Source organism: Meriones unguiculatus, chromosome 11 (genome assembly GCF_030254825.1).
Source record: "Meriones unguiculatus strain TT.TT164.6M chromosome 11, Bangor_MerUng_6.1, whole genome shotgun sequence".
NCBI lineage: Eukaryota > Metazoa > Chordata > Mammalia > Rodentia > Muridae > Meriones > Meriones unguiculatus.
In genome coordinates, this window is record NC_083359.1 from 4,848,903 (window position 1) to 4,862,368 (window position 13,466).

The 13,466-nt window shown below is 45.6% G+C and overlaps 1 protein-coding gene across 1 annotated transcript; it reads right to left on the bottom strand.

Annotated features, from left to right (window-relative positions):
- Nucleotides 1-2,137: 2,137 nt before the first annotated feature.
- On the bottom strand, nt 2,138-11,549 carry Tmem220 (transmembrane protein 220). Its single transcript, XM_021644311.2, has 6 exons — nt 11,434-11,549; nt 10,786-10,815; nt 7,171-7,231; nt 6,220-6,343; nt 5,161-5,220; nt 2,138-3,807 (listed from the first exon to the last, which is right to left on the bottom strand). Exons 1-6 carry the CDS (start codon nt 11,524-11,526, stop codon nt 3,672-3,674), a joined length of 504 nt encoding a protein of 167 aa, XP_021499986.1. The 5' UTR covers nt 11,527-11,549; the 3' UTR covers nt 2,138-3,671.
- Between the last annotated feature and the right edge of the window lie 1,917 nt (nt 11,550-13,466).

Below are 13,466 nucleotides of genomic sequence, written 5' to 3' on the forward strand. Positions count from 1 at the left end.
GCCTCTGCCTCCAAAGTGCTGGTGTTAAAGGCATATACTACCATAGCCCAGCCAACAATTCTTTTTTGTTGTTGTTTTTTGTTTGTTTGTTTTTCGAGTCAGGGTTTCTCTGGCTGTCTTGGAATTCCCTCTGTAGGCCAGGCTGGCCTCAAACTCAGAGATCCACCTGCCTCTGTCTCGTAAGTGTTGAGGTAGGTTAAAGGTATTTGCCACAATGCCCTTCCGACCAACAATTCTTTTTGTTTTGTGCCTTGTTTTGATTTGGTTTTTCGAGACAGGGTTTCTCTGTGTAGCCTTGGCTGAGCTGGACTCACTTTGTAGACCAGGCTGTCCTCAAACTCATAGCGATCTGCCTGCCTCTGCCTCAGAGTGCTAGGATTACCGGCATGTGCCACCATGCCAACAATTCTTAAATCCAATAGAAAACAGTATAGTTCTCACCTCTCCAAAGCACTGTAAGTGCCAGTGGCTGTCGTTTCCTCAGTATTATGACTACCTTTGTGCTTCTAGTGAAGGCCAAGAACTTCATCCTGTACGGTTAAGACCTGCAGGTCAAAATTAAGTATGACAGGTAGAAATGCAGAAGTATCAAGGTGTGGAAAAGATTCCAGGCTCAAAGCCTGATGCCCAATACTGGTTTATGGGAAGGGCAAGAAAACAGCACTACCTAGTGGCTTCTGGAAGCCACTGGTCCACAATACCAAGAAGCCGGAATTGCCCCTGATAAACAGCACATCTCTCTGTGCTGGGATCATTTGGTCTTGCCTCCAAGAATCTCAAGACTCATGGAAAGAACAGCATAGCTGGCCAGTGAAGTCACCAAGCCCAACACCTGGCTGCCAGCAAAGAAAGCGAATTGACAGTCCACGCACACACTTCATTTGTACTGAAATAAAGCCATAAACACTGAAGGAAGAGGGAGTTTAGCCTGCGAGATTGGCCCGCACTATATAGGCCACACCTTAAAAAAATTATATTCCATTGGTAAGGACACAGACAAGTACACACTGAAAGTGTCTTCCATGCTTCTGTGAGGGAACAAAAGTGCCTGTGAGTATTTACAGCACACTAGTCTGATACAGGGAATGAAAATGTATTTACTTTGAACATAGAACTCAAAAATCTAGCAAACCTGTGACAATCAGTAAGTCCCATGTTTAATTTTCAAATGGATCAGATCATTGTAACTTAGTAGTAAAGAAGGCCCAAAAGCTAATGGCCATCTCGGCTAAAGGACGCTGGAAAACCCAAATCCTTGACATGCTTTTTATTGACGGAACCTGCACTGTAATTGCTTTAATATCTATTTTATTTTTCTTTATAATCTGATTTCAGTGTTTTCAAAAATAAATATACCATTAATATCTACAGAGTACTGTAGAATTGTAGGATATAAAATAGAGTATCAAACTTATTCTCACCTTCGCATGGTAGGTACCAATTTTATTAAAAAGAAGCATTTCTTAAATCTCCTGAAATGTCTTAGTTTTCTTTTACTGTAACAAAACACCATGACCAGGGCAGCTTATTAAAAAAGCATTTAAATTGGGACTTATGGCTCCAGAGCAGTGTTTTTCAACCTTCCTAATGTTGAACCTTTCATGCAGTTCCTCATTTTGTGGTGACCCCCAACCATAGGATTATATTTGTTACTACTTCATAACTATAATTTTGCTACTGTTATAAATGTTAAGGTAAATATCTGATATGCAGATGGCCTTAGGTGACCTCCGTGAAGGGTCCTTCCTAAAGGGTCATGGCCCAGAGGTTGAGAACCTCTGTTCCAGAGGGTTAAGAGTCCGTCATGGCAGAGCAAATGCATGGCGGCAGGGACAGTGGAGAGCTTACACCCTGCTCTGAAAGTAGGAGGCAGCGAGGACGCTGGGCATGGCCTGAATCTTTGAAGCCTCAAACCTCACCCTCCAGCAAAGCCACACATTCTAACCTGCCTAAACAGTGCTGCCAACTGCGAACCAAATATTCAGACATGAGCCTATGGGGCCCATGGGTTCTCAGCTAGACCACCACTCCTCTGGTTACAATTTGATTGTAGCCTACACAAGCTTTCATGCAGATATCTGACATGCAACGTGGACTGCTTACATCATCTAACACACTCAAGCAGTCACACTGTAAGTAAATTCAATATATTTTATTTAGCCCAATTTATCTCAAAATAGTTTTTCAGCATACAATCAGCATAACATGCATTCTGTGTTTATGTCGGTAATGTCTATTTTGTTTTGCACTGGAGCACATTCATCTGAACACTAAACTATTGCAAATACGTCATCTGTAATTATTAAAGTCGGGTGTCAGTTATTAAAGTTGTGCCTTAGCCTAGCCTTCTTCCCCCATCTAGCTCTTAAATTAACCTCTTTATATTAATCTATGTTCTGCTGCATGGCTTGTGACCTTTCCTCTGTCTCTGGCTGGTGAACCTCCCTCCTTTGATTTTTTTTCTCAGAGTTCCTATTTCTGCCCAGAAGTCCTGCCTTCCTCTCCTGCCTTTGCTATAAGGCTGTTCAGCTCTTTATTAAACCATTCAGAAGGTGATGAAGGGAGTGTTTACAAGATATGATGCAACCACAGAATAGTAATACCAAAGTCCGGCCTGTAATCAGGTCTCTGCTGGTACAGAAATCAGCATTTGAATAATACAAAGACAACCTTTACACAGTGCACAGAAAGATCACCCCAACAGTAGATACCAAAATTTACAGTTGAAGAACACGCGCGCGCGCGCACACACACACACACACACACACACACAGAGACAGACAGACAGACATTCCATGCACACCTAACTTCTTTCTGGCAGTTAAGTATCTGCTTCAAAAGTTAGAAAAGTTCAAATTTTACTTCTTTAGTCACCCTGCCTGCAAGTCACGTGCTCAGTAACAACACGTGACTGTTCCTTGTGTCGCCCTGCAGTGCTCTCCTCCCTACGGTGGCTTCAATGTTCATTAAAAGAATGGATAGGTTTCATATGAGTTTCCACTGGCATTATGATTAATAGTCCCTATTCTTACTTAGCTCCAAACTTACCTTTTCTATATTTCCTTTAATTTCTCCTTTTTGCTTTTTTTCTACTTCCATCGCAAGGCAAGCCTATCATTTGGCTCACCTGTCCTAGCGTTTGTTCCAGTGACTGAACCACTGTATATTGGTTATATTGGAGATTCGTGTGGGGTTGCAGTGATCTTGGACCTAACTCATTGTCAGCATGCTACCCAGCCGCACCCCTCGCTGTCATCACACACAGCCCTTTGTAGTCCTCACACAGGGGATCTTCTCACGGTGGCCCCACCTTAGCTTGACTGTAGTAACTAAGAAGATCTGACATCCTACTTTACACATGAGGAAGTATCCAGCAGGAGATTCATGATGTTTGCCCCCATCCCACAGTGCTAAAGCTGGATTCAGACTCAGATTTCTGCCTAGGGCCTGCTTCACTGCTGTCCCAGAAGAGACCTCCAGAGAATCAGACCCCACTTCCTACCTGTTCTAGTCAACCTTCCATCACCTCTGTGGGCAGCCATGTTACATTCTCAAGACTTTAAATCATCTCTAGTATTCACTCAGATTTCTTCAAATAAATTGGGAAACTATCCTGTTACACCAATGTGTATGGAATGTCAAAAATGGTAATTTAACCTTATTGGAGTCACTTAAATGACTGTCTTGCAATGAGCTGGCCAGGAGGACCGCATCTCCTTGTTTACGTATACGTAGACCCATGATATGAGTGGAAAAAGAGTGATTACAACGGCAATAGCCAAGTGCATTCTTCCACCAATTGGAGTCCTGTAAAAATTAAAAAAAAATTATTATAAAGTCTAAGAAAATAAATTGGTTTGGAAATACCTATAGAGTTTGAATCGGTAAAACATTACATCTTAATAGTTTCTCTTTATTGAAATTAATATTGACTTGTATAAAATCTTTACATACTTAATCTTGATTTTATGATGCAAATGCCTTTTCCCAGTCTGTTTTTTTTTTGGGGGGGGAGGGGAGGAATGGTGATCAATTAGATTATGCTAAAATTGATTTTTCCCTAATTATTTTTTGTTCCCTTGTAAGAAATAGTTCTCTTCCTGACACAGAGCCTTGCTGTGTAGCTCTTACTGGCCTTATATTTGTTATGTAGCTCAGATGGCTTTGAACTTGCAGTAATCCTCCTGCCTCAGTCCCCTGAGTGCTGGGATAAGAAGATGTAACACAATGACCAACTTTTCCCAGGACCTTGAAGACATTACTGCTGTCTTTAGAAATTTTGTGGTTTTGTAATTTTAAAGTAGATCAGTAATCTACCTGGAAGTGACTTTTATGGAAGTTCTTTTTTCATACCAGTACAGTTTTCAAAACTAAAGATTTTGCCATCTGTGCTTATGAGTGAAATCATAAAGTAATTGTTAATTTTGTTTTTAACCGGTAATGTTTACTATATCTATTTAGAGGCAATGCTTTTGGGCACATACACATTCAGAATGGCTGTATCTTCTTGATAAACTGAAGGTTTGGTCATTAAAAGTGTCTTTCTCACCAGGTAGAGTGACAATGCCTATATTCCCAGCACTTAAGTGATAAAACAGAAAGATCAAATGTTGAAGATCTTCCTCTATTGTGAGTTTGAGGCTGGCAGGAGCTACATGAGGCCCTGTCACAAACAAAAATGTGCACACACTCTCTTAACACACACACACACACACACACACACGCACACACACACACACACCTGGCAGAATCCACAGGCACACCATTTCAAAAATACCATAGGTTCAGCCATAAAATACTCCCTTCAGAGTTTCCAAAGAATTTAATGTCCTATAATGTATATTCTCTGAACATACTATAATTAACAGAGATCATTAACAAAAATATACATTTAGAAATTATGACATTTGCTTTCAAATATATTTGGGCCAAAAATTGTTTACTTTATGTGTATGAGTGCTTTGCCTACATGGGTCTTTGTGTACCCATGGAAGCTAAAAGAGGGTACTGGGTCCCTTGGGACTGTAGCTAACCAAGAGCCATGAGTCTCTCTGTGGATGCTGGGAATTGAACTCAGGTCCCCTGGAAAAGCAGCTGGTGCTCTTAACCCCTAAGCTGTCTCTCTAACCCATTGATTTTTTACTAATGAGTTTAACTTACTTTGATGAGCTGTGGCACAGTGCCATCCAAGCTGTGACAATCACCAGGCCAGACAGCTCCCTGGAAAACACCGCATTTCACATTACCAAGTGGTTGCTGCTCCCCCCAGGAGTGGTACAGCCCCCAAACAGCCCGGGGTGTCATTTGTCCTTTGTTTCTTTTTTTTTTAAAAGGAAGTCAGTGTTTTGCAGGGGCTCAGATGAACAGGAAATCTAAACACACACTGTGAGGGCTAGGGGGGATTGCAAGGAGAATAGTGCCTTGTAATATTAATCAGACTGACAGCATTGAGGGAAACGTGTTTGTGGAGTTGCGTGTCAGGTGTGTGGGCCTCTTATACTGGCTGAGGAGTGTCACTGCCACTGGAGGCTCCACTTCAAGCCCACCCTGATTCTTGGGCTGGAAGCTGGAGGTGACTCAACCCATCCAGTCTACATCCCCATCCACAGGGGCCTGGCTTGGTCTGCAGTTTACAGAGGCGAGGGTCCAGAGCAAACCGCACCTTGTCAATGATACCCTAACACAAAGTCCCTGGAGAATGGTGCCAGCAGACACCAGCAGCAGGGTAGACAAGAAAGCAAAGGTTAGGGCTGGGATCCAAACAAAGGAAAGGTAATAGAACAGCAATAAACGGTTCTGATCAAGAGAAGAGATGACATTTGACACATCAAGCAAGGTTGGCAGAGATCAACTCAAAGTACTTCTGAGGTGGATGGCTGCACTTACCTATAAGACTGACCCAAGACTGACTCAGGGTGCTGTCTCCAGCTTATCAGACGGGAGCATTACTGTACTATGGCCTTGCTAAGTTACAGGAAGGTCAAGGTCCACCTCCTGGGCAGTAATGTGGAAGTGGTATGGCTTCGAGAGCTGTGCCCAGGGATCAATGACAGGTTTGAATCCTGGCTCCGCCATTTCCACGCTTTCCTCATACTAATGGCTATGTCACCGTCTGCACTTCTCGAGGTACATTTGGGGGAGTTAAATCATCATTTTGCAGCTAGGAAAGAATGACTCAGGTTTGCCCCACCCCTCCAAAGAGCAAAAGCCGACGCTCACCTGCCTTCTTCCTCATTTAGGATGTCCTGCTGTGCATGAAGCAGGAAGTGGTACGCCAAGCCAGCAGCCCACAGCATGCAAAACAGCATGTGTATCGCAGACACACTCTTCCAGACGAAGTTGCCTGCAGGTGGAGAGCCTGCAGCTGTAACTCACAGCGAACCCAGGAGCAAGCGCACTCTTTCGCTTGCTTTATGATCCTTGTTCATGTTCCTGGGAGGGCTACCTTCCCACACCTCCTGTCCCTGTCAACCAGCACCCGCCTCTCCGCTTTCTGTTGCTTACCTCCGTGGGCTAGTGCACACAAGCTTATGCAAGGAGGCATGAAGCATGCTCTTGCCTGTAAGAAGCTTGGACCCAATAGGAGGCCACATAAAAGTAAGGCACACACTGCCGTAAGAACTGTGCCCCGGGAGAGTGGAAGGAGGTGTGTTCCAGACATGAAGTACTTTCTACACACAAGCGGCAGTCTGTATACCTAGGTTTTTTAATAAAGTCCAAATAAGAGAGTCCTTAACAAGAGTGGCACTGCTCTAAGAATGTGTAAAGGAAACGAGCTGATCTGGATTAGAAAGAAAAGAAAAGAAAAAAAAAAGGAACAGGCAATGATTGCCCCTGAGTCTGGGAAGACAAGATTACCACTGCCGATTGTTGACCATTTGACACTAGCTGGAGGGTTAAGAAGTCAGTGCGATGATCAAACTCTTCCCCATTATGAGCTAAATTTCATCAAAAGCAATCAGCCCAGGAGGTCTCGAGTTGCAGGTGATAGTGGCTAGTAAGCCATGACCTTGAGAAGTCTCCCTAGGATGGTGTAGGACCTGGACGCTAGGTGGAAAGGAGCTCCTCATCATCAGAATCGAGAGGGAAGGCCTGGAACCCTGTTTCAGATTCTCAGCATTCTAAGAACACTGGTTTGCTGACCCCGCATGTAGAATCCACTGTTCCTACCTGTGACAAGAGGATTAAACCCCACCAGCAGGGTAAGTACGGCAGGGATCGTGTACACCACCTGTTAGCAAAGGAAATGTGAGGTTAAGAAGTGTGCCCGAACCTGGGAGTGTAGCCCGGTACAGTGTCCCCATCCCCACTGAAAACAGGAGTATGCTCAGCACGTGGTACGTTCCAGAGGATCTAGCAAAGAAAAGTGTGACCAGCGGTCACCAGGCTTCGGGATATTCCTCTGCTTTGGTAGTCACCAAGGATGTGATAACTTCTGCAGGAATGACCTCGTCACTCCATCAGGCTCTAGTTTTACCTCCCTCGGCTGGCTCTTCCAGGAATCACTCTTTATCCCTGAGCTGTAGCTCTGTGCATTGTTTAGTCAATGCTGGCCTCCCAGGCTCTCCCAAGCAACTGCCATACCCAGGGTGTCCTTCCCTGCTTGATAAAAGATCATTCTCTGCAGAAGAGTCATGAATGACCAGATGGCCTGCTCGGCTGAACCCCATAGACCACGTGACTCAGTATTCCAGTTCTACAAGTGAGGTCACCGAAAGCACCCAAATGATGTGTGGGTCTGATGTGCTCATTACTGAGACCAGGATGTTCATTTGGGAAAAGGACTTGGAAGACTGTCCCTGAAAAAGCCCCATTCCTAAGCCTCACGGTAACACACACACTCTCTCTCTCACCTGCATGTTTGTCTGTGCACACACCATCAATATCCAATTATGTTCTGTGAGAAGTGTTCCGCATAGGGTTTTTAAATGTGCATTCAAATGCCTGGATATCTGTCTTAACGGCTCACACAGTCTTATTACAGTGCATTACACACATATGAACAGATCTATCCCGTCTCTCATAGCAATCGTGATGTAATAATCCTTATTAAAATGCTTCTTCCTATCAGGAGAAGATGAAAAAAGCTGGGGGCAGAGAGACTGAAAAGACTTGCTTCTCATGCGCAAGTTAAAACAATGGTGGTACAAGCCTTTAATCCCAGCACATGGGAGGCAGAGGCAGGTGGATCTTTGTGAGTTTGAGGCCAGCCTGGTTTACAGAGTGAGTTCTAGAACAGCCAGGGATGCACAGAGAAAAACCAAACCAAAATGAAACAAAACAAAAGCCAATTCTCAGCAAAAATATTAACCTAGTACAATCCACTTATGTTTGTTTCTGTTACTGTTGGGATTTAAGAAATTTTAAGTTTACTGTTTTATGAGTGAATGTGTGTCTGTCTGTCTGCCTGTCTGTCTGTATGTATAAATGTATGTATGTATGATCTATGTGTTGGTGTTCAGATGACAACTTTGTGGAGCTGGTTCTCTCTTTCTACTTTTATGTGGGTCACCATGACCAAATTCAGGTCATCAGTATTTGGGGCAAGCACCTTCACCCACTGAGCCATCTTGCCAGTCCTTTGTTGATTTTTATTTACAATGGAAAAACTAAAAGTATCATAGTATTCACTTAAAAAATTTAATCCAATAGAGTCACAAAGTACCCTGGGCTCATTTCTAACTCGTGTCCACTGCAAGACTGTTTTATCAACCACTTTGGCAGCTAGAAATGATCATGAATAGGAATATAAGGTAAGGCGATGTCTTTCCAGGTCCAAGTCGATGACATACAAAGCAGTTAACAAGGTATGGTTGCTTATGAATCAGAACGCCAGCAACATGGCATTCTGATTCGTGCAAACCAAATGCTACCTGTCCAAGGGGTTTCCTGGGAAATGTTTTCTCATAACTGAAAGGATGAAAGCACAGATGAAAACCTGCTATGCTCCTGTTTTGATTCTTCTTACTTTGGATAGACTTCTCTGGGAATCAGAGGTCTGGAGCTGCAGCAGCTACTCGATAAAAATAAGGATGCCTGAAAAGAAAAATCCCAAGCCCATGCCACTGTTGACTATCAAGCAACCACTTGAGTTTATTTCTTTCTTTTTGTTTTTCGAGACAAGGTTTCTCTGTGTAGCCTTGGCTGTCCTCGATTTGTAGACCAGGCTGGCCTCAAATTCACAAAGATCCACCTACCTCTGCCCCTCCCCCAACCCCAAGCACTGGGATTACAGGCGTGCATCACTGAGCCTAGCTCACCTGAGTTTCTTCAGCGATATATGTTCTATATTTTTGTAACCTGTTCCTATCACCCACATTCCAGTCTTTGTCTTTGTGATGCAAACAGCCTCCACGTACAGGGTGCAGCAAGGACTGTGGAAAGGGGCTGGGTGAAGTCCTGTCTCCAAAATGCTGAAAGTACTGTGGCATTGCTCATCTGTGCACTTTGGTGCATTTTTACGAGAAAGCTTTTTCCATAAAGGCGCCTAAGAAGAGGGAGAATGTGTCCTTGTTCTCCTGGAACCCGACTTCACGGAACACAGGCCAAACTAGTTATTGCCACAGTCAGGAGTCAAAGGAAGGATGTTCAGATCCTCCTGGGAAGAGTGGCAGTGAGTGAGACAGAGCCTGGGCACACCGCAGCACACTAGGGGCAAGGCACAGTAGCCATCATTTCTGAACTAGACTTCAAAGACAATGCTGGAAACATGGGCTGGGCCATGCCATGGTGGGCCTAAAGACCAAATGGGGGAGCTCCAACTTAGCTTGAGAAATAGCACAAGGTTTGGAAGCAGATAGTGACGTACAGGTGCCTAGGAGCGGAGGGGACAGGAGACAGAGGAGTTGCAAGACTGTCCTTAGGGGAAGTAACAGAGGGCCAAATGGGAATGAGGGAGAGCACCCATCAGACTGTGTGACCTGTTTTCACTCTCCCTGCATGACGGAAGGTGGGATGCTCAGGCACTGTGCACATAGCCATCCTGAGAATTCCTCTTCACTTTTACTTCTGAGACAGTTACTTCTCAAGACAGTGATGGGAAAGGTGACAGCCTGTGAGCGAAGATGTGTGGGAGGTTCTGCTGAGAACAGAGATGGCTGGGTTAGGAGGAGCAATAGGCCTGTGGGGAGGAAAGGTGTTGGGTGGGCCTCTGGGCACGTTTTGAGGAGCAGCACTGCGGGGTACAGGTGGCTATTTGCTGCATCCTTTCAGAGAATCAACATCAAGCTTCCTGCAGGAATACACGATCTGGAGCTCAGGCTATGGACCAAAGTGCTGAGGAGGAAGAGGTCATTTGATTTGGGGGCAGGAGAGTCTGGACAGCAAGCAGTATCAGGCTACGGCTCTACTGCACAAACACCCAAACCTAACTAGGACTTGGCTCTGTAGTTCCCGGTGTTTTCACTCGTTGCTCATCTATACCCAGTGAACACTGTCCCCAAACCCAAGAATGAGCTCCTCAGTGATACTGTACAGTCTCCCTTCAGAACTTTTGTTTGCCGTCTGAGGACAAAAATCACAGACCAATACAAACAATACACACATCCTTGCGATGGCTGTCAGAAAAGTTAGCATAATGCATGCCAAGAGGCTAGCATGTTGTAGGTCCTTAGTAGATGAGAGGAACTCCTATTATCATGACTGGTGTAATCAAAGAGATCATCACAGCGACTTCCCACTCCAAGGAGAAAAATTAGGAAAATAATCTCACAAAGGTGCTCATTTCCAGGTTTTAGGCATAGCTGTGTCAAACGGAGGAACATTTTGAAAGTAGCTCATACTCACCACCCACCACTCTGCATCTGGATCGTTCACCTAGAATGTCAAAACATCACGGTGTTAGCTGATGCTGGACCCGATGTGTTTGCTGTCCTATGTCTCGTCTTACCTCGTATCTACTATTCATTTCGAAGAGTTCGGCGCTGCAATGGGCTCTGGGTACAGAACGGTCTAGCTGTCTGCACAACAGGATGGCTGAATGGACTCCAGGGTGAACGCGGCAGGTAGCTCTAACACACAGCCATGCGTCTTTTGACAAGAATGGCTTGGGATTTTCTAGGAACTACAGTGGTGTGTTTTAAGACCCTGGGTCCCCCAAAACGAGGGGAGTCATCCTGAGGATGATCAGGAAGCGGTGTAGGAAGGGTAAGGGTGCTGTCTGTCCTGTTTCTTCCTTCATCCCAGGCGCTGAAACTCAGGTCTCACGCGAGCTGAAGGCTCGAAAAGATGCCAGAGCTGCGGTCCTGGGTCGCTTTCTAAGTGGCCAGCTGTGCTCACGTGCACAGGTTGCTTAGTCACACCAACTCATGGGTGTTCAACTAGCACTCTGCGGGTTCGGGAAACATAAACCCCAACGCTGCTCCACCCTGAGAACTCGCCGCCCGGGCCGGCTTCTCCGCGGTCCCTCTGCCAGCCCTCCTCAGCCCGCCTGACCTGCACCACGGCGGCCAGGGAGAAGAAGGCTGCCATGAGGGCGTTGCAGGCCCGCCACAGGCCGGGAGCCCAAGGAGCAGCTGCAGCCGCCATAGCCTGGAAGCCCGAGGAACGGGCGTGGCCCAGAGGGGCGTGGTCAAAGGCCGGGCTAGCAGGGCCAGACCCGGGCGGGGCGGGGCTAAGAGGGGCGGGGCTCAGATGGCGGGGGCGGGGCTAAGAGGGAGGGGCCAGCTCTTCTTCCCCGCCCTCCCTCAGTCCTAGGACGGTCTCGCGGCGCCCACTAGTGGAGAAGTGTGGCACTGGCCGTGCTGTGACGTCTTTTTCCCTTACTCTTTCTCACATCAAAAGAGCAAAAGAGGGAAACAAAACAAAAGCACAAGCCAGAAATCGAAATGAAGAAGAGAAAAGAAAAGAAAAAAGAGGCTTGTGGGCGCGGGGGTGTGTGTTCTGGCTAGTTTTTGTTTTGTTTTGTTTTGTTTTTTGTTTTTCTGAGACAGGGTCTGTCTACATAACCCTGGTTGTCCTGGAACTCACTGTCTGAAACAGACTGGCCTGGCTGGGCAGTGGTGGCACACACCTTTAAACCTAGCACTTGGGAGGAAGAGGAAGGAGAATCTCTGAGTTCCAGGCCAGCCTAGTCTACAGAGCAAGCTCCAGGACAGCCAGGGCTACATAGAGCAATGCTTTCTCGAAAAAACCGAACACAGACTGGCCTAGAACTCACGGAATCTGGGCTCATCCACAGGCCTCATCATTGTTATTCTAAATAGCGCTAGGATTAAAGGCACGTGCCACCATGCCTGGCCTTTTTAGGTTAGTATTTATTTACTTCTTTTCCAAAGCTTCTTGCTTTCAAAGCAAGGAAAGCATTGTGACAGTTTCTAAAGTGAGTGACACACACATAGCTTTTCAGCAGCCTGCTTTATCTTCATGCGCATGGACTCTATTCCGATAGGCTAGTGTACCTGTGTGAAGAGGAGCCCCAGGCACAGATGGGGAGGAAGGACTCTGTGTGGACACAGGAGAAGGCCCCATCTATAAGCAGAGGAGAGGGGAGCAGAGGAAACTCTTTGCTGGGGGAAGAGCAGGGTATGGAGAGAATGGTTGGGGGAGTCTACACTGAGTCACATAGGCTTTTAAAATCATGATCATGGAATACCAGTGACAATGGAGAGAAGGAAGCTTGAATGATTAAATTCGACGAGGCTGAACTCGGGAACTAAAACCATGCATCTGTTGGCAAGGCTAAAACTATGCATCCATCTGATGGCGAAGTTAAGCTCTTGCGGCGCTTGGCTGGTCGTGGGAACAGTGGACCTCTGGGCTGGCAGCCTGTGCTGCTACTGACCCGCCTCTGAGGAATCCCCAGCGCCATCTGCTGAGAGCAAGGAGACTGTTCTCCTCATGCTTCCTTTTTGCTGCTTTCATACCATTTCTTATATTTGTGCAGGTACATAGACTGTTCATGCTGCTGGACCTGCCACAGAGTGCAGGAAAGGAGGCCATGACTTCCCATCCTTCCTGGCATGCGGTGCCTACCATGTCCAGAGCCTTCATACAGTGTAAGAATTGGGGCTTCAAGGTGAGTAACACAGTCACTCTGTCAAGTTTATCGAGTGAGGCAATATGTTAAGCCACTTTAAATGCACGGATTTATTTCATGCTTGCAACAGGTCTTAGTAGGTTATAGTGTCCTTTAGCGTCTTTCACTTTACAGATGAAGAAATGGAGACATTTCCCCAGTGTGTAAAATCTATATCTTCCTTCCTTCCTTCCTTCCTTCCTTCCTTCCTTCCTTCCTTTTGATATAAAAATCTACCTATCTATCTATCTATCTATCTATCTATCATCTATTTTTCTAAATGTCTATTTATCTGAGGCTGGTCTCAAAAATCACAAAGATCTGACTTGGAGTCCCTGAATTAAAGGCACTGAGCCACCACACCTAGCCCTAAATTTACCTTTACCTGAAAGTTAAAATAAAAAAAAAAGCATTCATGTAAAGGAGGGCCTGCTTTGGATCACCGTAGACA